This window comes from Propithecus coquereli, unplaced genomic scaffold (genome assembly GCF_000956105.1).
Source record: "Propithecus coquereli isolate 6110/MARCELLA unplaced genomic scaffold, Pcoq_1.0 Scaffold9, whole genome shotgun sequence".
NCBI classification, from domain to species: Eukaryota; Metazoa; Chordata; class Mammalia; order Primates; family Indriidae; genus Propithecus; species Propithecus coquereli.
In genome coordinates this window covers 7,205,139-7,225,904 of record NW_012155284.1, presented here as the reverse complement: position 1 = coordinate 7,225,904, position 20,766 = coordinate 7,205,139, and the positions used below count along the sequence as shown (strand labels likewise).

General features: G+C 36.8%; 1 protein-coding gene and 2 pseudogenes across 2 annotated transcripts in view; 1 reads left to right on the top strand and 2 right to left on the bottom strand.

The window, feature by feature from the left end:
• The window catches only part of ANKRD31 (ankyrin repeat domain 31), a 137,129-nt gene extending 116,852 nt beyond the window's left edge, over positions 1 to 20,277 (bottom strand). Inside the window, exons 1-3 of the mRNA XM_012664486.1 lie at positions 20,174 to 20,277; positions 6,729 to 6,802; positions 1,087 to 1,196 (exon numbers count right to left, since the gene is read on the bottom strand). Of these exons, the coding sequence (XP_012519940.1) occupies positions 1,087 to 1,196; positions 6,729 to 6,802; positions 20,174 to 20,277 (288 nt within the window). The remainder of the gene's footprint in view (positions 1 to 1,086; positions 1,197 to 6,728; positions 6,803 to 20,173) is intronic.
• Positions 1,409 to 3,844, top strand: LOC105826486 (annotated as a pseudogene).
• LOC105826616 lies at positions 5,835 to 6,594 on the bottom strand (annotated as a pseudogene). The gene has a single exon (XR_001138321.1). The product of XR_001138321.1 is annotated as a proteasome subunit beta type-6 pseudogene (transcript).
• Positions 20,278 to 20,766: the final 489 nt, after the last annotated feature.

Sequence of the window (20,766 nt, the reverse complement as noted above, 5' to 3'; positions counted from 1 at the left end):
TAACTTATGTACGCTAAGATGCCAACTGAATCATCCTTTACTTTCCCCTATGATGTCTGCATTAAAAAGAAACAAATAAAAAGTCCTAGGAAGTATGTGTGTATATATACATATACTCACACACATAAAACAACAGAAGGGTCTTTTCAGTGGCCCATATGTCAAATTACACTATACAAACAAGTATCTTCTTCACAAGTTTAAAATGATCTCTGACATGAAATGGAGATGAAAATTGTAATTATTATATCCTATTTTAACCTGTGTTCTTCTTACTTCCACATCTCTACCAAAAAGAGAAAAATATAAAAAGCATTAAGAGGAAAACAGGAAATACCGTTGACTCTTCAACACAGGTTTGAACTGTGCAGGTTCACTTATACACAGATTTTCTTCCACCTTTGCCACCCCTGAGAAAGCAAAATCAATCCCTCTTCTTACTCCTCCTCAGCCTACTCAACATGAAGACGAACATGAAGAGTTTTATGATGATCCACTTCCATTTAATGAATAGTAAATATATTAATTTCTCTTCCTTATGATTTTTCTTTTTTTTTATTTTTTTATTTCAGTATATTATGGGGGTACAGATGTTTAGGTTACATATGTTGCCCTTACCCCCGCCCCCCCCGATTTTTCTTAATAACATATTCTTTTCTTACTTTATTGTAAGAATACAGTATATAATACATATAACATACTAAATATGCGTTGTTTTTGTTATCAGTAAGGCTTCCAGTCAACAGTAGGCTATTAGTCGTTAAGTTTTTGAGGTGTCGAAAGTTATACATAGATTTTTTGACTACATAAGGCAGGGTGTGGGGTGGTCAGTGCCCCTAACTCTAGAATTGTTCAAAGGTCAGTTGTATTTTAAATCCTCCCTCCTAAAACAACTGGCTTTCATCAAACTTGCAGCAAAGAAATAGAATGACTGGTTAAGAGAGGTAAAAACCTCTCGATAAATAATAAGGGAAGATTAGAAAAACAAAATAATAGACAAAAAGAATTATCATTAGTAATCTGCCACTCTAAGAGATACCATTTCCAATTTTTAATAAGTATGTATTCGATCAACATGCTACACACCTGTAATACTGTATCCTCACTAAGAACACACATCATCTTATTTTTATTCATTTGTCCTTGCAGGTCCTCTCTGAGTTGGAACCCAAGTTGAATCTTAGGAGAAGGTGTGCCTAGAATGAAAATATAATCATAAATCATTTGCAATAGTTTTATTGCTCTGCTTTGATAATTACCCAAGGATTGGCAAAATGTCATTAAAAATCATCTTGTATATAATTTCTTAACTGCCACTTTTATGTGTTAATGTTTTTAAATTATTAATTAGGAGGAAACAGATATACTACACTGAATAAAATAATACTTGATATTTCTTTGTCTCAGGATGAATGAAGGTGAAGAATATGTATAGAAAATTATACAGACTTAACCACTAATTCTTTCTTTTTTTAAATTTCATTTTAGGTCATTTTTTAAAACACATAATGCTAGTACATAATTCAAACAATGCCAAAGTTTTTGTTTTCAAAATGACAAATCGAGCCCATATTTTAACTTTTCTTCCCTTCCAAGTTCCTAGAAAAATATTCAAAGAAATGGTTAGTTTTTTGGGTTTTTTAAAATCTGAAGTAGCAATGGGAAAAAAGGAAATATGCCCCCCATAGATCAAAAGATGGGATTGGATTAAAGGAAAATGAAGCAGTAGTAAAAACTTTGTTATGGACTGACTGATCGTGTCCCCCCTCAAATTCATACACTGAAGCCCTAACCTTCAATGTGATGATAGGAGGTAGGATCTTTGGGAGGTAATTAGGGTTAGATGAGGTTTTGAGGGTGGAGCCCTCATTATCTCTCATGTGATTAACACCTTTATTAAAAAAAAAGTGGAGAAACCAGAGCTCTCTCTAAGCACAAAGGAAAGGTCATGTGAACACACAGCAATACAGCAGCCACCTGCAATCTGGAAAGAGGGCCCCCATCAAGAACTAAATATGTCACCGCCTTGATCTTGGTACTTCCCAGCCCCTAGAACTGTGAGAAATAAATTTCTGTAGTTTAAGCCACCCAGTCTATAGAATTTTGTTATAGCACCCCAAGCTAAAACACAGCTTGTCACTCAACATAGGAAAAGGAGAGGCTCCCTCAGAAGTAACTGTATGGATTTCTTCCATCAGAATTCCAAAAAGCACCAAGCTCAGAGCAAAACCCACCAACGAAATCTGGAAGAGGGTAAATTGGAAGCACACAGTGGTTAAAGTCTCATACTGCACTGAGCTTGCTGTTTGTACCAAAGAAGCTTAGGATGAATGCTATAGCCAGCTACTCTGTGTGGGAGGACATTTTTCCCTACCAGATACAGAAATGCACTAAAAGCTAAGGATGATAAAATCATGCAGTGATGGTACAGAAATAGTCAAATAGATTGATGAAACAAAACAAAGAGTAAGAAACAGTCCTATATATATTTGGGAATTTAATATATGACAACAGTGGCATTTTAAACAGTGGCAACAAGATAGGTTATTCAGTAACTAATATTGGGACAACTGGTTAACCATTTGAAAAAATAAAGTTAGAGCCCTACCTTTCTCATATGCCAAAATATTCCAAACAGATTAAAAATATAAATGTAAAAGCTATAAATATAATAAATGGAAATAAAGATAAAAGAATATATGTTTATGGTTTCGAGGTAGGTAAAGTATTTCTAGTTTTGACAAAAAAAAAAAAAAGAAACCCTTAAAGAAAAGACTGACAGATTTTACTATACAAAAACTTAAAATTTCTTACTACAAAATATATCATGAATAACACTAAAAAATAAGTAGGAAACTGGGTAAAACTATTTGCTATATATATAACAAAGGTTTGCTACTTTTAATATATAAAATGTTCTTATAAGTTGAAATGAAAACAATTAGGAGATGTATGCGATTTACATAAAAAATAATTATAAATGTTCAATACTAAAATAGGCCTAACTCTGATACTCTCTGAAAATGCAAATTGAAATAATCAGGTACTTTTTATTTGGCAAAGACTGAATGTGTCTTATGTTGGTTCTAGGGGGAAAAACACATCTTTTTAGGGGATAATATATGTCAAGAGCTGACACATGTAACACCCCTTCATAGAAAATCTACTTTCAGATAGTTATTCTAAGGATAATCAGAAAAGTAGGCAAAGGTACATATAGTAGGATATTCATATTTGTAACAGCATTGAGAAACATCATAAATATCATTAATTCATTAAATATGGTATATTCATACAACGGAAGAATATGTAGCAATTTAAAAGTTTGAAGTAGGCTCCTTCAACATGGACCTGATATCTCTTTTGTATAGTGGCAGCTGAGGAGACTCTGGCACTCACCACGGTCAGCAAACAAGCCCAAGGAAGGAGTCAAGACTGAGAACAATGATCATATTAATTTGAAGGTAGCAGGCATGATGGTTCTGTGGTGCAGTTTAAGATTAAGAGCCATACCACACTTAATAAACTAATGAAAATCTATTGTGAATGACAGAGTTTGTCAACGAGACAGATCGTATTCCGATTTGATAGGCAGCCAATCAATGAAACAGACATACCTGTATAGGTGAGAATGGAGGATGAAGATAAAATTGGTATGTTCCAGTAGCAGACAGGAAGTGTCTACTTAAAAGAAAACCTCTTACTTTATTCCAGAACTCTATTCTTACAGACTGTGAACACATTCACAATTAGAAAAAATTCAGTTCTACCACCTCTTGACTACTACAGTATAGTTTTCTTTATTCTTTCCTTTTCCCCTTTCCCATTCCTTTATTGTACATAAAGTAACTGGTGTATGTGCACAAGCATATTGCATTTTTTGTTTTACTAAATGGCAAATGGTAAGTTTTGATTGATATCAAATGGAGTTGAAATGGGAAAAAATACCAGTTCTGTGAAAATACCCACTTTCTCCATCAGTATCACGTCTACTCAGCTTTATCTTTATTATTTCAGTAACTTATTTTGCTCTATTTTAACAAAAAAACCTCGACAACATAAAAATCCTCACATACCTTGTTCAATTGGTAGACTTTTATGTTTCTCATTTACCACTGGAAAACTAAGGATAATATTATAACTTTTTTGTATATAGCTGTTGTATGTAAGCTATCTTTAAGTGGGGAAAATTACTCTAAAAAATGAATACTAGTTTTCCTTTGAATTAAGGATCTTGTTTAAGTAAACTTGTTTAAAATGAAAAAATAAAAATAAATAAAAGGTTGAGGTAGATCAACATAGATAAGGAAAGAAATGTACAGAGTATAATACCAATTATGATAAAAGATATTTATAAAGTCTGGAAGGATATGCAAATACTAAACACTGGCAATCACTGAGAGGGGAATTATAGGGAAGAGCAGGGGATGGGAACTTCCACTGTCTACATTATATACTTCTGTATTTTAAAAGTATTTTATACTTTTAATAATCAGCAAAATAGTAAAGATTATCATTTGGAAAGGGAAAGGAAAAGAAAAAAAATTGGTGGACTATTGAAACAAACGTCTAACACCTTCCTAGTGGCACTTCATATACCATAAGAAGGTATTCTGGAGACAATATTACACATTGTACTTTCCAATTACATGTAATAAAAACCATTCCAAGATGAAACTGTAACTTTTCACTGGGGTTATCAGGTGAGATAATGTACAATGAAAAGACTTTGCTAACTATAAAACAATATACAAAAGTTAGGAGACCTTCGTGGGTGTTTAGGGAATTTTTCTTCTATTTTACACTTATTTCCAGATATCCTCCAAAATAAAAAAAAAGGAAGGGGGAACACAGGAAAAAACTGTAAAAGCAAATAACCTACCATTTAAATAGCTACTGTAGAATTGACCTTTCTGAACAGTGACTATCAGTGATAAATTTTTCTATAAATGTTTAAATCAACCTAGAAGTGGTCTCAGAAGTATGGAGAATTAGTAGATGAAAGGAACTTTTTAAAAATATATCTACCAAGGATTTGTATACTTTAATTTTAGTCTGGAAGAATAAGACTAGTTATTAAAAACTATTATTTACTTTTACAAATAGGTTCTAGGGTTAGGCTGGAGATATTCAGGAGAAGAAGAACTATCTGGGTGCCACTTTAATACCTCTGTAGCCCTTTCTAGGAGTCTTAAACATCTTCTGGAAGCTACAATCCCCATTGCTATCCCTAGTGTCATAGACCTTATGGTCTATTACGGATGCCTATAAGAAACTAACCATGTGTAAAATTAGATGACTAAATATAAAAAAAAAAGTTAATGGAATAACACAGTAAGATTTTTAATAACATTGTTTCAACATTAATAAGAAAAAAGTCAACTCCTGGCCGTGGCCACTGTCTGTGGAGTTTGCACATTCTTTTCGTGTCTGCATGGCTTTTCCCTGGGTACCCTAATTTCCTGTCACATTCCAAAGATGTGCACATTGGGTTCGTTGGCATGTCTCAATTCACCCAGTTTGAGTGAGTGCGGGTATGGGTGTGAGTGTGTTTTGCGATGGGATGGCCTCTGTCCTGGGCTGGTTCCTGCCTTGTGCCCTAAGCTGCTGGGATAGGCTTTGGCCACCCACGACCCAGAACTGGAATAACTGAGTAAAAAATTATTTGTTTTTGTTAATCTTTCTTAAATGTATGTATAGCTCACATTTATTTCCATGTTTAATATCAGAAGTATTTTGGTCTTTATTTAGAAGTCTGGTGATGTTTTTGTGACCAGAAATATGCTGTAGGAACTTAACTCTTATTTATATCACTTAGCCTGTGGTAAAACTGGTTTTCTTTTTGACAAACTTTATTAAATCTTGTGTTGGTATGGGGTATCTCTTACTGCATTCTACAATCCCAGGATTCAAGGGGGTGGTAAAGTGGCAATGGTGAATTTGGGTATCTGGTCTCCCAAAAGTACTTCCTGCTCTACCCCTGACTCTGCAATGGCTGCCAGGCGGATCACCCCTCCACTGGAGCCATCCCTCTCCATGGCCAAAGCGAGAGCATTGGCAGTGAATTGCAGACACTCTTCCTTGGTCATGCCTTCCCGGTAGGTAGCATCGACATAGCCATAGATATAGGAGCTCCTGGAGCCTCCAATGGCAAAGGACTGTCTTACCATCATACCCCCCATGGGCACTGAACACACCTGCCCTCCTTCTTGAGGGTCCCAACCAGCAACAATAATTCCCGCCATCAGGTCTTCCCGGTATCAGTCACACATCTCTTTAAAGAGACTGGCTGCTGTGTGCACCAGTGGAGGCTCATTCAGTTCAATGCTGTGGAAACCAAGCTGGTAAGTGACAGCATCAGCTACTGCTTGAGTATCAGCTGCTGAGCCTGAGCGGCAGCAGAAAATTCGGTCATGAATAGGAGTCAGCTTGTCAGTCACTCGATTGGCGATGTAAGACCCAGTGGTTGTTCTGGAGTCCGCCCCCAATACCACGCCCCCGTCAAATTGGATGGCCATGATAGTGGTCCCCGAGGAGACTTCACGGTTTTCCCAGTCTGGAGTGATGGCCTCCGGCCCCCAGGCCGGTGCCGGCCCCACTGAAAACTGGTTTTCTTATACGTCATTTTGCTTCAAGTCAGTTTCCAAGAACCCATCAACGATGTTAAGAAAAGACTTACTATACTTGGGAAATTAAAGGGACTACTTAGTGAAAAGAATCATTCTCACCTTTGCATATTCCATTTATATTAGGATGCAGACTGAATGCAGATCTAAGAGATGTGTCTTCATCAAAGAGCAACCTTTCAAATACCAAAAAAGAAGGCGCAGATTATTATCATATTTCTTAAAGAAAGACTAACATTTTAACTCATTTTTATGGTATCTCAACTTACTAAAATTTTTAGTTACACTGCCATTAATATTTCTATTTCAAAGTGTTATTTCAGAAATGCATACTTTAATTAAAAATTTATCCAAGAGGAAAAATAAAGACTCATGTATATGGTCATACTCATTTTTACAAATATTCTGTTATAATTTTTGAGTATTTGGGGGTAAAGAACAAATATCACTACAATTTTTGAATAGAGATGAAATGAGGCGATCACTTGATGGGCCAGTGCTGGTAGTTTTTTTCCTTCACATTTCTCTATAATACAGAGAGCCTGAGATTAAAATCCCAGTGTTAAACCTTGAGTATACATTTTTCTAATATACAGTGACAGAATTCCTTTAATTTTTGCATTTATTTCTATGTTGAAGGCAGCAGCGTGGTGACAAAGAGAGAAGACACATAGTCCTTGCCCCCAAGAAGCTTCAAAGGTAGTGAGGGATACAGATCTAATAGCAATGATATACCATGGTGAGCATGTTACTAGACTGAAATATTTATCTTTTCTGTTTAAAAAAATATTTATAGAATTCAAAAATGGGCAAAAGACTTGAGTAGACATTTCTGCAAAGGGGAACTACAAATGTCCAATAAGTACATGAAAAGATGCTCAACATTACTAATTATTAGGGAAATGCAAATCAAAACCACAATGAGACACCACTTCATACTCATTAGGACAGCTATTACAAAAAGTGAAAATTTTATATAAAAAAAAAACAGAAAATAACAAGTATTGGCAAGGATGTACGGAAATTGGAACTCATATGCTGGTAGGAATGTAAAATGGTACAGCCAGTGTGGAAAACAACATGGCAGCTCCTCAAAAAATTACACATAGAACTACTATTTGTTCCAGCAATTCCAGTTCTGCATATAGACACAAAAAAATGGAAAGCAGGAACTTGAACATACCTTTGTTTACCCATGTTCATAGAAGCATTATTCACAATGGCCAAAAGGTAGAAACAAAGCAAACATCCATCAGTGGATGAATGGATAAATAAAATGCAGTCCACACATACAATGGAATACTATTCTGACACATGCTGCAACATGGGTGAAACTTGAAGACATTATGCTAAGTGAAATAAGCCCAACATAAAAGGATAAATATTGCATGATTTCACTTATATGAGGTACCTAGAATAGTCAAAGTCATAGAGACAGAAAGTAGAATGGTGGTTGCCATGGGTGGGAAGAGAGGGGAAGGAGGACTTATTGCTTAATGAGTACAGAGTGTCAGTTTGGGGTGATGAAAAAGTTCTGTAGATAGTGGTGATGGTTACAGAACAATGTGAATGTACTTGATGCCACTGAACTATACACTTAAAAATGGTTAAAATGTGTTATATTTTATCACAGTAAAAAAATTAAAATTAAAACAAAAACTTTCAGAATCTTAGAATGTAAACGTCAATCATTTGTACTAAAGCATGTGTAGTTTCGTATTAAGGTATTTTGGGTTTGGGGGGTTTTGTTTGTTTACTTCCTTGTTCATTTTTCTTTTTACATTTTCTATGGAAAATTTCGAACATTGACAAAAAGAGAAACAATAGCATATCTGTCATCTAGGTTCAACAATTATCAGTTCACAGTCAATGTTGTTTCCTCTATAATCCTCCTGCCACTTCCTCTGCCTCCTGCCGGTTTCCCAATGTATTTTAAAGCTAATCCTGAACATCTTAATTCATTTCGTGTAGAAATAGTATGTAACTCTAAAAGATAAGGACTTTTTTCAAACATAACCATAATTATCACACCTAAAAAAGGTCAGTAATTCCTTATTAGATTTACAGTCTGTAGTAAGCAGCCTCTAAAATAGCTCCTGATAAAAAAGTGGAATTGGAATATTCCCAACACAAAGAAATGTTAAGTGCCTGAGGTGATGGATACCCTGATTTGATTAATTCACATTGTATGCCTGTATCAAAATATCACATGTACCCTATAAAGATATACAACTATTATGTACCCATAATAATTAAAAATTAAAAAAAATAGCTTGTGGTATCTATGCCCTTGTGTAATCCCCTTCCTTGAGTATGGCCTGGACCCAGTAACAAGCATACAGCAAATATGCTGGGTCACCAACACCAAGACTAGGTCGTCAAAAGACATTGGCTTCCACCTTGTTCTCCCTCATTTACTCTATCACTTCTTCCCCTATGGATGCCAGCTTGCCATGTATGTGAACTTCCCTATGGAGAAGCCTACATAGCAATAAACTCAAGGTGGCCTCCAGAAAAGAGTCAGAGAGGAACTAAGGCTCCAGTCAAACAACCACATGGGAAGTGGATACTTCTCAGTGATGAATGCCTTGAGATGAATGCAGCCCTGACTAACACTTTGAACGAAGCCTTGTTGAGATACCCTGAGTCAGATGACACAATTAAGCCAAGCCTGGATTCCTAACCCACAGAAACTATAACATAATAAGTGTTTATTGTTTCAAAACATTGAGTTTTAGAGTAAGTTGTTACACAGCAATAGAAAACTAATAGACCAGTAGTCACACTTCCCCAATTGTTTCTTTACAGTTGTTTTGTTCAAATCAAGATCCAAACAAGGTGCCAAGATGAACGCATTGCATTTGGTTGTTATGTCTCTTGAGTCTGTTTTTAAATTTTATAAATGACCCCTTTTTCCTCCCCTGCAATTTACTTGTTGAAAAAATTAGATTGTTTTTCTCACAGCTTCCCCCATTTTAGAATTGCCGATTGCATGTCATCTAACATGTTCCTCTGTCCTGTGTATTTCCTGTAATGCAGTAATTAAATTTAGAGGTTTGATCTAATTAAAGCTCACTTTTGGAGGCACGTTATGTACTTCCAACAGGAGATAACAGACTATGGTTGTTATTCTTTTTGTAACAGTAGTGGCCACTGATGACCATTGCCTAGGTCCATTCATTATTTCACTAAGAGTATATAAAATGGTGATATTCTGATTTCTTAGTATTACTAGAAATATTTACGTATTAAAAGAAACCCTTTCACTCATCAACTACATAATTATCTTCAGTTATGCCACATTACTTAGTAGGTAATTCAAATACAGTATGCACAGGAAAGGTAAAATAAATGCCTGCTTCTTTCTCTTTCTTTACCAGTTTTTCGAATAATAAGGCTTTTTTTAAAAAGAATATTACAAACTCATAGATTTAAATCCACTGCTTATTATCTTATCAACAATCAAAGTATCCCATCTTTAGCTAGTAAGAGCCTCTTCAAAGTGACTGGTGAATTGTTTGACATGATGACATTTGCTATGGACTAAATTGTGCCCCTCGACAAATTCATATCTTGAAACCCTAACTCCCAGTGTGACTATATTTTGAGATAAGGCCTTTAAAGAGGTAATTAAGATTAAATGAAGACATCAGGGCCTCTTCCAATATGACTGAAGTCCTTGTAAGAGTTACCAAGGATGTGCATGCACAGAGGAAAGGCCAGAGGCCTCAGAAGAAACCAACACTGCTGGAACCTTGATCTTGAACTTCCATCCTCCAGAACCATGAGAAAATAAATTTGTTGTTTAAGCCACCCAGTCTGTGCTGTGGAATTTTGTTAAGACAGCCCAAGCAAACTAATAACACTAATAGTCTTTGCTAGCTTCCCAATATAAGATATTCCAGGATCACCTTATGTTAATACATCTCCTGCCTCAGACATGGAACCCATCATTTCTCATGAAGCCCTGGTTCCTTTCAATGGGATACCATATTTAGAGTCCACAATACTAATAATATCATTAACAATGTGATTACTGAAGAAAGTTATTTTGTAATTCATGTCCTTAGAGTATATCTTATTTGGCATGTAAAGCTAAATTCTATAAAAGGCACATAAAATAATTCCTTTTGTGTAATTATTCTACCAAGTCAATATATAATTAGGTTTATTTCTTTCATCTAGCTTTTGCTTTTCAGGATTTTTTTCATGTTGATTTAATTTTGTTTTATAATTATGTAACATTAACATCACTCCAATGACAAATGCACAAGATTTAGAGATGTATAGCTTCTATCCCTGTCCCTTCACCCACCTGTTCTTGCCCTCATTTTTTTTAATTGTATGGTTTATCCTTACAATTTTTTAAAAATATAAGCAATACATGTGTGCGTGTGCGTCCCTTCACTCCTTAGATAGGCGGTAGCATTCTATACACATTTTTCTCTACTTTCTTTTTCCCTTACTGTATCTAGTAGATGGATCACAGGTAGATATACCCCTCACTCCTTTTTATTAATTCATAGTACCCCACCATGTGGATTCTTACAGTTTTAAAAGACAACTGTGGAACTGAAAAACAAAGTCTTTTAGTCAGAAAATGTACAGAACTATTTCATGTTTTCCATTCCCAATCACAAATATACATAACATACCTAATCTCACATACATTACAAAGAAGAAACAGGTTATTCAGGAAAAAAAAAAAATCACCATTAAAAAAACCCAAAACTTCCTAATAGTTCTCAGCATCAAGCAAAATTAACAATGAAAAGGCCTGCAGTCCTTAACTTTTCTAACACACCCTCTGTGAGAATAAGTATAGGCTTTTGATAAAAGAAAAAAAGCATTTCCTTTGTTCATTTCTACTGGCCATTACTAAGGATTAAAAATTCATTATCAGAATATGAATAATACCATTACTATGTGTATTTTTCCAAGAACTAGAGCAATTTATTAATCTTATGTCCCTAAAAGTCAGGGTTATTTTACCTCTTAAAAGTTTTTGAGGGTTTTTTTATTTTAAAAATTATACAAAAGGAACATGGAAGAATTTGGGGAGGGTAATGAACTATTCCATATCTTGATTGTGGCAAAAACTGTGCTCATCAAAACTCATAGAACTGTTCACTAAAAAAGGCAAATCTTACTGTACGTAAATTCCACCTCACAGAGTGGCAGAACATTCCACCCCAAAATATGCCACTTTGACTTAAGGATTACTCTTGAAAAATAGCAGATGCAAAAAGGATATTCTAATCTTTCCTTTTTCTTTCTGAAAATGGGAGATAAAAACTTCTACATAAAAGATACCCTGCCTGTAGCAGAACAAAAGAAACATTCTTGCATAGCCTAGGGAATTCTGGACAAACAGACCTTGTTAAAATAATTATCTTCCTTTACTCTCCCTACATAGTTACTTTTCCACAACTGGCTCTCTTTGTTCAACCTAATACAAAGCATACAGGTTTTACCATTTCTTTGGGTCTCTATTTCCTTATGAGTGCTCCCATGCCACATAAAACTTATTTCCTATTAATCTATTTCGTGTCAATTTAATTCTTAGGATCAGCTGGAACCCTAGGAGGGAAGAGGTGGAATTTCTGACCCCATCACAACCTTAATTTAAAAATGAAAAAAATATAAAGATGTTGATATTCCATATGTAAACTTAAAAATTTAACATTTACCAATATAAGTACCAAAACTTTTTGTTGAACTAAACAACTGATTCTGAAGTTCATACAGTAAAATAAAAAGGAGTAGCCAGGAAAATTCTGAAAAATAAGAACAAGGAGGTAATGACTACAGGATATTAAAATATTTTCTGATATATTTTTTAATGCGATACTGGCACATAAAATGACAAATCAATAAACAGAATAAAAGCACCCAAATAAACTCACATACATATGGGAATTTAGTATATTAAAGGGGTGGAATATCAAACCAGTGAGGAAATGATGGAATTTTTTAAAAAATGATATTGGGACAATGAGAGATACATCTAGAAAACAGTTTAGTTGAATGCACAGTTCATGTTGTACTCCAAAAAAAATTCCACATGAATCAAAGATGTAAATGTTAAAAAATGAAATAAAAAGGACTAGACGAGCCTGGGCACAGTGGCTCACACCTGTAATTCTAGCACTTTCGGAGGCTGAGGTGGGAAGATCACTTGAGGCCAGGAGTTCAAGCGCAGCCTGAGTATGAGTGAGACCCCATCTCTACAAAAAATAGAAAAAAATTTGCCGGGCGTGGTGGCATGATCCTGTAGTCCCAGCTACTAGGAAGGCTGAGGCAGGAGGATTGCTTGAGCCCAGAAGTTAGAGGTTGCAATGAGCTACGATGATGCCACTGCACTCTAGCCCAGGCAAGAGAGTGAGATTATGTCTCAAAAAAAAAAAAACAAGTATTAATACTAGAAGAAAACAAGGAGAGATTCTTTACAATTGTGGAAGAAAAAAGGCCTATCTAATTATCATACAAAATCCAAAATATTTCAACTATCAAGATGACAAACCACCATACTCTTTGACATAGTTGCTTCTATTTTTAGGAAATAGTTTTACATACATTCTCAAACGTATATACTTAGAAAACATCCCTGGAAAGATTACAAGAAATCTAATACATGGGTTGCCTGTGAAAAAGACAATTGGGTGTTTGAGGGGACAGGAATGATAGAGAGATATTTTACCATATATCCGTTTATACTGTTTTTTGATTTTTGAACCACGTAAATATATTATCTATTCAAGAACACTATAGGAAATGTGAGCAATAAAGACAAACATAAATAAGATAGAAATCTTCTCTAATTCTACCTGTACTAAGACTTTGGTATATTTTCTTCCAGCTTTCTATGGGAACTTGTGTGTAACAACTATAAATTCTTCTATAAAGTTTGGATCAATTTGTACAAAGTTTTAAAAACTAAATTTTTCACTTAATATTATATTTAAACATTTGCAATGTCATTAAAATTCTTCCCCAAACCATGAAATATTGATAGTACTCCATTACAAGAATATATCATAATTTATTTGGGCATTATATAATTCTAAAACATTTAGTTTATTTTTAAATTTTTTCTTATTGCAAATAACTCTAAGATAATTTCCTTATACACAATTCATTGTTTTGGTTTTTTTCCCACTATTTTCTTAAGAAAGGAGTCAGGGCTACTTTTAATCCTTAAAAATGAAGAGAGTGAGATCCAGAAAAATTACTTATCCATGTTCAATCAACAATCAATTGAAAACAGAACCTTAATTTCCTGATTCTTAGTCAAACCGTTCAACTACATCCATAACTAATACCCCAAAAGTCACTAACTACTTTCTTATGGATGTACTATTTTAATAATAAAATATAACTTAGAAATATTAGAAACAGGAAATAATGGAAAGTATTAACTATAGAAAAGGGAGGGGAAACTAACTGGTTGAATTAAAACAAAAAAATCTCAGGTAAAATCTGACTGAAGATTTCAAACAATTTTCAATGCTTTGTTTAAAGTACAATGAAATTTTTCATGACAATTAGAGTTTCAGTTTTATATGTTATCAAAATTTTTACAGCAAATAGTCCTAATGTCACCATGAGCCCCTGATTTATAAAAAAAAATCTAATTAAAATATCTCCAGAGTAATACTTCTATAAACAGTACTTGGCACCATTCTACTTTAATCAGTGGAATAGACTCTATTTTGACACAGATCCTGAACAAAAACATTACTTTCTTTAGCTAATTTAATGTGATTACTAACCATGTCTCTTTGTGCTTTCCTTTCTGCTCCTACCTTCCCTCAGGTGTATTTAATAACCTTTAGAACAGATTTTCTATCTAGATAACTCATATGAAGACAGCGCTAGTCTGTCTTGAGGGATAGAATTAACACCCAATCTTGCAGGTTAATTATATTAGATTAGCCTTTTATTATACGCAATCATAATGCTCAGAGGACAAGATTTGACCTGAACATACACTCAATCTATCTAACAATAAGCTGTCTTATAAAGTGGTTCTGTTTAAAAGTATGGAAAAGGATTAACTTGAGATATATCCCTTAATGTTATTGAGCAGTGAGTATTACCAGAGGCTAAGACAAAAAGTAAGAGTTGGTAAAAAGTTCCCCTGCACATATATAAAAAACAAATCCTGCCTCTTAGAAAATAAATCACAAGCAAATAAAACCCTATTAGCACCTTGAATATTTACAAATTAGTAAATACCTACAGAGCCATGAGGACTGGATTCACTTTAGGACAAGGCTTCTGGAAGCAGCAGTAGGACTAAGTCCAGGGTCTCAAGTGCTTTTTCATACAAAGTTAACACCTCACATCTTAATTCTTGGAAAGCCTTGCCTTTTCTAGTCCCAAAGGTCACCAAAAACTTTCTCAGTTCTCAGTGAAACAACCTTAGTAGCTCTAACATTTCTTAAGGATTATAAAGCTATATGAAACTGTATAATGTTCTACCTGCTGGAGATATCTGCTCTACTAGGACCTGTGCTCTTCAATCCAAAGTTGGGATCCTGTGCATGAAAAACAGCCAAAATGAACTGCATACAATAAGCAAAGAAAAGAAAAACCAAAACACTGACATTCAGCTCCAGCTCTGCTTAGACTTCGACTATATCACCACACGATTAAAAAGAACACTAATTTCTAACCTTGAACTATGAGGTCTGAAAGAAAGTTTCCGTGGCACTGCAGAGAAGCATTTAAAAATAAATTAGAGGGAAAAAACGATTGGCTAGCCAAGACAGAATGAGCCACCTATAGCCTATTTCTCTATTCCTATAGCCATTTCTTCCATACTCTGTAAGAATATTTTTTAAAAGCTACCTGAGAAAGTAAATAATAAAGCAGATTGGGGGCTAAAGTTGAAATCTGAATAACAATGTGTTTACAGGAGAGTTTCAGCATTTTCTGGTCCTTTTTTGCCTTCCAGCTTTGATTGAAGGCCTAATCCTGGAAATATCCAATGGACACAGACAGCAAAAAAAAACCAAGAAATCCCTTATTTCTATCCAGAAAACTAAGGAAAGGGGCCGTTGTACATGAGAAGGTGTGGGAGAAATCCCTGGGTTCTCTTTCATTTATTTTTTCCTTGTCTCCTAGCACTGCCCTAAGGCTGGCCCCGGCCCCGGCCCCAGGGCAGGACAGCCACCAACCATGGCAACTAGGGCACTTAAAACTGAAAAGAAAACATCTTTCTACCAGAGGAACTGGGAAAAAGAGTCTGTGTTGTCTGCAAAGTATGGAAAGAATCCCCCTTTTCTTCTCTTTTCTTAATTCAGGGAACCCTTCTATAGTGGGAAGGTTAAAACTCTGCAAGAAACCTGTCTTTCTTGTCATATGAACCAGCAAGTGGGTATGGAGAGGGAAGGGGACATGAGAATCCTGGAGAAGAGAGACTGGGAAAGCAGAATCACCTAGTTTCATATATGATCAAATGTAAGTCTCAGGCACAACCCTGAGCTGTCCACACGTGGAGCAGACCCAAGGAAGCATCACAAAGGCTTAGAGAACTGAACTATGATATTAATTAACGTCTAAGTCCCAGATTAATCTCCAGCGGTACAAGTGTCAGGCACGCTCAAATAACAGTAAAGACTGATGTAGCCACCACACACAAAGGCAAAACAGAATGTGCAGTCTGAACCTAATCAGGTTGACTGCCCGTCAAACCAAAGAAAAATCTCTAGAGAATTTTAACAGGAACAAGAATCCAAAACATAATATTCAAAATGTCCAGGATACAATCCAGAATTACTCAACATGTGAAGAACCCCCACCCGATGACACAGATGTTGGTATTAAAAGACAAGACTTTAAAGCAGTTATTATAACCGTTTTCCATGAGATAAAGGTGAGCACTCATCAAATGGATGGAAAAAAGATTAAAGTTCTCAGCGGAATAAAAACTATAAAAGAGAAACAAATGGAAATTTTAAAAGAAAAAATTATAATCTTTGAAATAAAAAATTCACCAGATGGGGTCAAAAACAAGAATGGAGCTGACCAAGGAAAGAGTAAGTGAACCTGAAGATACAGCATTAGAAATTACATAACCTGAAGAACTGACAGAAAAAAAAATTGAAAGCAAAAAATGAATAGAGGCTCAGAGATCTGGGAGATAATATCACAAGGTCTGGAAAGGAGAAAAAGTTGGTACAGAAAAAAAATATTCAAAGAAATCGTGACAGAAAACTTACTAAAGTTGATGAAAGACATGAATGTCAAGCTTGATAAACCCTAAGCGGGAAAAACACAAAGAAAATCATGCCCAGACACATCATAATCAAACTGCTGAGAACCAAAGATAAGAAAAATTTGAAAGCAGACAAAAAAGTTACATTACACAAGAGAACAGTGATTCAAATGGGGGAAAGGAGGGCTTGACTACAAAGGAGCAGCACAAGGGAGTTTTGTTGGGATGACGGAACTGTTCTGGATCTTGATTGTGGTGGTTGTTATAAGATTCCACACATTTGTCAAAATGCTCCCAATATACCAACAAGAGCAAATACTAATGTATGTATTAATATATATAAAAGAACCAGAAACCTGGATACCATCCTTCATTCCTGTCCTACCCTCACCCTTCGTATCTAATCAACCACCATCTCCTGCCAAATTTACTTTCTAAAGATTTCTCAAATTTGCCCTTTTCGCTCTATTCCCACTGTTTCTTCCTAGCTGAACCTTCATCATCTCAGTCTGTCACTCCTTGATCCCAAACCTAACTTCTCCAGCCTTGCTTTGCAAGAGGCATCCTTGCTCTAATAGTACCAGCATTAACCTGGAAGTTTCTTAGAAATGCAGAATCACATACCCCACCCCAGAACTCCTGAATTGGAATTCACATTTCAATAGGATTCTGGAGTGATTCATAACATATTAAAATTTGAAAGTCCTAGTCTAAGCTATGCCACCAGAGTGAATGAAAATCTAATGATGGTACTCTGCCACTTAAAACCTTACAAGCACCCTACCAGGACACACAAAGGATGTAGGAGATCTTACATGACCTCACCCTACCTTCCTCCCCAGGCTCATCTTTCACCACTCCCCACCTCACATTTCACATTTCATTAGGAGTTAACTGTTTGTATTAGGTTGGAGCAAAAGTAATTGCAGTTTCAGTATTGTTGAAATTTGCCATTTGATATCAGAATACATTCTTAAATAAATGTGGTTATGTTATACATAATTTTAATGCGCATTTCTCGCTTTATTTTTTTTTGCTAATGACTTATTATGTGCTGTTTATTTTATATTTATTTTAGACTATGGAAATTATGTTAGACAAAAAGCAAATTTGAGCAATTCTTTTTTTTTTTTTTGAGACAGAGTCTTGCTCTGTCGCCTAGACTAGAGTGCTGTGACATCAGCCTAGCATATAGCAACCTCAAACTCCTGGACTCAAGCAATCCTCCTGCCTCAGCTTCCCAAGTTAGCTGGGACTACAGGTGCGTGCCACCACGCCTGGCTAATTTTTTCTATTTTTAGTAGAGATGGGGTCTCTCTCTTGCTCAGGCTGGTCTCCAACTCCTAAGCTCAAGGGATCCTCCTGCCTCGGCCTTCCACAGTGCTACGATTATAGGCGTGAGCCACTATACCCAGCCTCGAGCGATTTTCTTATTTGAGTTCAAAAATGGGTCATAAAGCAGCAGAGACAACTCACAACATCAACAATACATTTGTCCCAGGAACTGCTAATGAACGTACAGTGCAGTGGTGGTTCAAGAAGTTTCGCAATGGAGACGAGAGCCTTGAAGATGGGGAGCTCAGTAGCCGGCCATTGGAAGTTGACAGCGATCAATTGAGAGCAATCATTGAAGCTGATCCTCTTACAACTACACCAGAAGTTGCCGAAGAACTCAACGTCAACCATTCTATGGTCTTTCAGCATTTGAAGCAAATTGCAAAGGTGAGAAAGCTCAATAAGTGGGTGCCTCATGAGCGGACCGAAAATCAAAAAAATCGTCGTTTTGAAGTGTCCTCTTCTCTTATTGTACACAACAACAGTGAACCATTTCTCAATCGGATTGTAGCATGCAACTAAAAGTGGATTTTTATAAGACAACTGACAACAATCGGATTGTGGCATGCAACTAAAAGTGGATTTTATATGACAACTGGCAACAACCACCTCAGTGGCTGGACCGAGAAGAAGCTCCAAAGCACTTCCCAAAGCCAAACTTGCACCAAAAATGGTCATGGTCATTGTTTGGTGCTCTGCTGCCGGTCTGATCCGCTACAGCTTTCTGAATCCCAGAAAAAACATTACATCTGAGAAGTATGCTCAGCAAATTGATGAGATGCACCAAAAACTGCAACACCTGCAGCCAGCATTGGTCAACAGAAAGGGCCCAATTCTCCACAACACCCCACTGCACATCGCACAACCAACACTTCAAAACTTGAACAAATTGGGCTATGAAGTTTTGTCTCATCTGCCATATTCACCTGACCTCTCGCCAACCAACTACCACTTCTTCAAGCATCTCCACAACTTTTTTGCAGGGAAAACCAGCAGGACACAGAAAATGTTTTCCAAGAGTTCAGGGAATGCCGACGCATGGATTTTCACGCTACGGGAATAAACAAACTTACTTCTCGTTGGCAAAAATGTGTTGATTGTAATGGCTCCTATTTTGATTAATAAAGATGTATTTGAGCCTAGTTATAATGATTTAAAATTCACGGTCCAAAACTGCAATTACTTTTGTACCAACCTAATACATTCCAACAGGCTTAACACAATGCTATGTCCCACCTCTACACCTTCACCTATGCGGTTCCCTTGGCCTAAAATACCTCCTCTTCTTCATCTGACTAAATCCTAACCCATGTTCAAGCCTCTATTCAGGAGTCTACCCTTGCCAACTCTGATGGCCACCTAGGTTGAAGTAAGAGTCCATCTCCACTTCTAAACTACCCTGGACATAACCTCCATCCCTAGATTTCCCACATTATATCACAATTATCTGTTTAAGTGTTTTTCCTGAAGATTTCTCAAAGGCAGTAGCCTCATTCCTGCCTCTAGAACACAGAACATGCTCAAGAAAGGTTTTGATAGACTGAAATACTCACTTTTTTGGATTCTTACAAAACTATCCACTCCCAGTCTGGTAGGAACCAATTTCCCCAATGCACATTCTTTCCCTGAAATTGTTAACCACATCCTAGAGCAGAGCTATAAGTTGCTTCAAACAAAATGCACTTGAGTTCAGACCCAAGGCGTTTTTGCCTATGCAAAAGCAGTTAAAACGCCAGAGAAAAGGCTTTCTAAAAATGCTATAAAGCCACTTACTATAAACCGCATTTTGTCCCTAGCTAGGGTGGGGGTAAGTGGGGACAGACGGTGGTTGCTTATTTACAATCTCTTGGCCCAGGCACTGCTGCTCACAAGCCTACATTCTGATGGTACAATTTCCACCCAAAACTCTGACGGCCTCAGACGGCACCTGGGCCACTGGTGTGCAGGCCTGGCTCGAGGGTGCAGGCGCTCTGGCCCTAATGGTGGTCACCTTCTCCAGGGCAGCTCCTCTTCTTCCAGCTCGTTCTCTGTTACCGACCCCTCTATCACGGTCTCATCACTGTCCCAGTCTGGGGTCTGGGCGCCTTCCTCCATCTTTGCCTCGCATTAGGAGTCTTCTTTACCCTCCTTTTCTAACTCCCCCTTTCCTTCAAACAAAAGGTCGCTTTGAGGGCCAGGGGAAATGTGAGTTAGAAGATAATAATAATAAAATTCGTAACAGAAGCCTGGCCTCGTAATGGTTGCTGAAGAGGACGCCGCGGGGCCGGAAACGCGTACTCGGGTTGCCCTCTGGGAGGGAGTACAGCTCCGCGGGCTGGCTGCGCTCCGCCAGCAGGGGGCAGCTGCGCACCGCACGTCGGACCCGCGCGCGGCGTGCGGCGCCCCTCCTGGCTCCTGCGGCCGGAAGTGGTCGGCAGCGTGCGCCAGCTGGCTTTGGGTTTCCGGCCGCCGCTGGCGTGGCCTTCCGCCTCTTGCGTTTCCCCTCTTCGTTTGCTGAGCGTAGAGGGAAGTGGGGTTGTTCCTTCCAAGACTATAAAGGCAGCCGTGTGGCTGACAGACCTCAGGCCGAGCCTGCCCAGCAGC